Here is a 2,888-nt window from a genome sequence, read left to right on the forward strand (position 1 = left end):
ATAATTATTGATTAAAACAAACTAGTTTTGCATTGGTGATATTATCTTTCATAAACTCTCGCAGCCACTGAGACAGAAAAAACCTCATATATAGCATTAGCCTTTGGGAATTAGAAACCGCCTTGGGTTTTTCAACAACCATGTCCGAGAGCCAGTTTAACATAAAACTTTATGTATAAGACATGTATAAGCTAGAATAGTTTAACATAAAACTTTATGTATAAGCCATGTATAAGCCAGAATACTTGTCTAGAGCAACGGCAGATAACCAACTGCCATAATACTTCCAAATATCTACATATAGCCACTGCTATAACCAACTGCCATAATACTTCCAAATATCTACAGCATATAGCCACTGCTATAACCAACTGCCATAATACTTCTAATATGATTCTTAAAATCATGAGAATCTTTTCGTTAAATAGATTATCCCAAACAGCAGTATCTAACTAACTGTCATAATATATTTAATATGACTTTAATATTTCTAATATGACTCTTAAAATCCTGAGAATCTCTTCGTTAAATAAATTATCCCAAACAACAACATCTAACCACTGGTGCACTATTTGTTTTATTTTATTGCCAAAGCCACTGATCTATACTTAAAAATACTTTCCCAGATTTAGGTCAGCTATCACCGGACTATGAGTTAAGCAAATCAAGAACACTCGAAGTAAAGCTCAAAACTGCCGAACCAGTTTTCAAAACATCCAAAGACCTTCTCGCTTGCGTTGCTGCTCCCGTTGATGAAGAGCTTGCCGCTCCCGTGAACATGTGGCCGCAGGGCACCTCAAGCGGCGCTATCGACTGCATTCTCATCTCTTCCAACGGATCCACAGGTAATTTAGCACAGGAAATGTGTAAAATGAAGCCGCAGGGCGTCGAACCCTCGCAGCACCAATAGCAATAGCAATTGCGCATCTCCGGAGAAGTAAAACTTCGTCCACATACATTACATACATATGGAGTACTGTTCGAAGGCACGAGTTGAAGCGTGTGGTGCGGATGCAAAGCATGCCGCAGCGAATGAGGCAACCTTGCACACGATGGATGAAGGTCGATGTTACACCCACGGCACTCGTAAACAAACCCTTCTATTGGCTTTGTGCAAACGTCGCATCCGACACCGCTGGGTAAAGATGTCTTCTCCTTAAACACTAGGAGATGCTGGGGATGAATGAAATGACTGGTGGATGTGGGAGCTCGGGCGCAGGATTCGTGCATGTCGAAGTTGCACAGACGGCAGTGGTATCTCAAACCATAACCGTCTTCTCTACAGCCACTGCATGTGTAGGCGGAGTACGAACCATACTCGAAGCGCAGGTCGTGCAAACTATGGCTGAAATGTCGAATCACCAACTTTCTCGTTCCCAATGCATTCCTCGCCATGCTGCAATTTCTAATCGTCTTCGGCCAACCGATCCCGATATAGAAGATTACTCGGGATGCTCATTGCAATTCGTTGAGCAAGGGACTCAGCAGGTGGGCGTGCCTGACTGACTATTGACTGACTGTTGAGGTGGGTGTGTGTAAGTAACTATTTGCGGGTGTCTTGATTGAATATTAAAAATGTTAAAAACAAAAAATAATAACTATACAAAACATTTAAATAATATCAGCTTATAAAAAAATTGCATGTGAAGAAATTGGATTTTTTGGACTCATGTTAGATCTTTATTTAAAATAGATGTATGCTGGTTAATATCACATAATAGTTTAAATGAGAAAGTGAAATTTAATAATATCAGTAAAAAAATGAAATCTTCAACATTAACCAAACTTCCTCTTTAAAATAATTTTTCAAAATTAATGAAAAACAAAATATATTTAATTTATATTACAATAAATGAGAAAATAAAATCTAATAATATCAATAACAAAATTTGAAAACTAAAGCCCAATGTAAAAAATGAAAATTTTAATTTCAAATGAGGTTTACAAATTTATATCAAAAGTATTAAATAAACTCATTGAAGCCATTCATATTAGATCCTTATTTAAAATAGATATATGCTTATTAATATCACATCATAATTTAAATGAGAAAGTGAAATTCAAGAATATTAATAAAAAAAAAAAAAAAAAGAAATCTTCAACATTAACCGGACCTCGTATTTAAAGCCCTCGTCATCTTCATCGTCATCGTCCTTAAATATGGAAATTTTTGAAGCGTCGTTTACGGATTTCTGGAACGCGTGCAATGCGAGCTTTTACATTTGGACAAAACTTGCATTGTCAGCATTATAATCTTGCAATTACTGTAATTGATTATTAAAATTTATAATGAGTGGCATTTGCACTTAATGTAATTTTAAAATATAATTTATTTAATAAACACTAATATAAATTTAAAATACAATTTCATTAAATAAACACCAAAACCAATTCGCAATAAATTTAATAATAAAAATAACTTAATAATTATAAAACCATTCATCAAAACAACACTTGCTTCACAATAAATTTAATAATTATAAAAATAATTTAATAATTATAAAAATAGATCTATCCTTCTTAATATCACATAGTGATTTAAATGAGAAAGTGAAATTTAACAATATTAATAAAAAATAAAAATAAAAAATGAAATCTTCAACATTAACCAAACCTCGTCAATACAAACAACACTTGCTTCACAATAAATTTAATGATAATAAAAATAATTTAATAATTATAAAACCATTCAAATTTACGTGTATTCTTTTTAAACCTTTTTACAAAGTCAAGTCATTGAAGAATAGTCAGTTTTATCATAAACAAATAATATACAAAGTATTTACGTGTATGGTTCTTAAATCTTTTTACAACTTAATAAGAAGAGGTGGGAGAGGAGAGGAGAGTGTTTAAATTATGGATTTTATGTGTACAACTTAATAAGAAGA

General features: G+C 33.0%; 1 protein-coding gene across 1 annotated transcript; it reads right to left on the minus strand.

The window, feature by feature from the left end:
• Positions 1 to 648: 648 nt before the first annotated feature.
• LOC149165915 (protein VACUOLELESS GAMETOPHYTES-like) lies at positions 649 to 1,411 on the minus strand. The gene has a single exon (XM_089429974.1). It carries the CDS (start codon positions 1,393 to 1,395, stop codon positions 649 to 651), a length of 747 nt encoding a protein of 248 aa, XP_089286100.1. The 5' UTR covers positions 1,396 to 1,411.
• Between the last annotated feature and the right edge of the window lie 1,477 nt (positions 1,412 to 2,888).

Source organism: Pinus tabuliformis, chromosome 5_1 (genome assembly GCF_031772625.1).
Source record: "Pinus tabuliformis cultivar Carrire ecotype Pingquan chromosome 5_1, CPIR1, whole genome shotgun sequence".
Lineage (NCBI taxonomy): Eukaryota > Viridiplantae > Streptophyta > Pinopsida > Pinales > Pinaceae > Pinus > Pinus tabuliformis.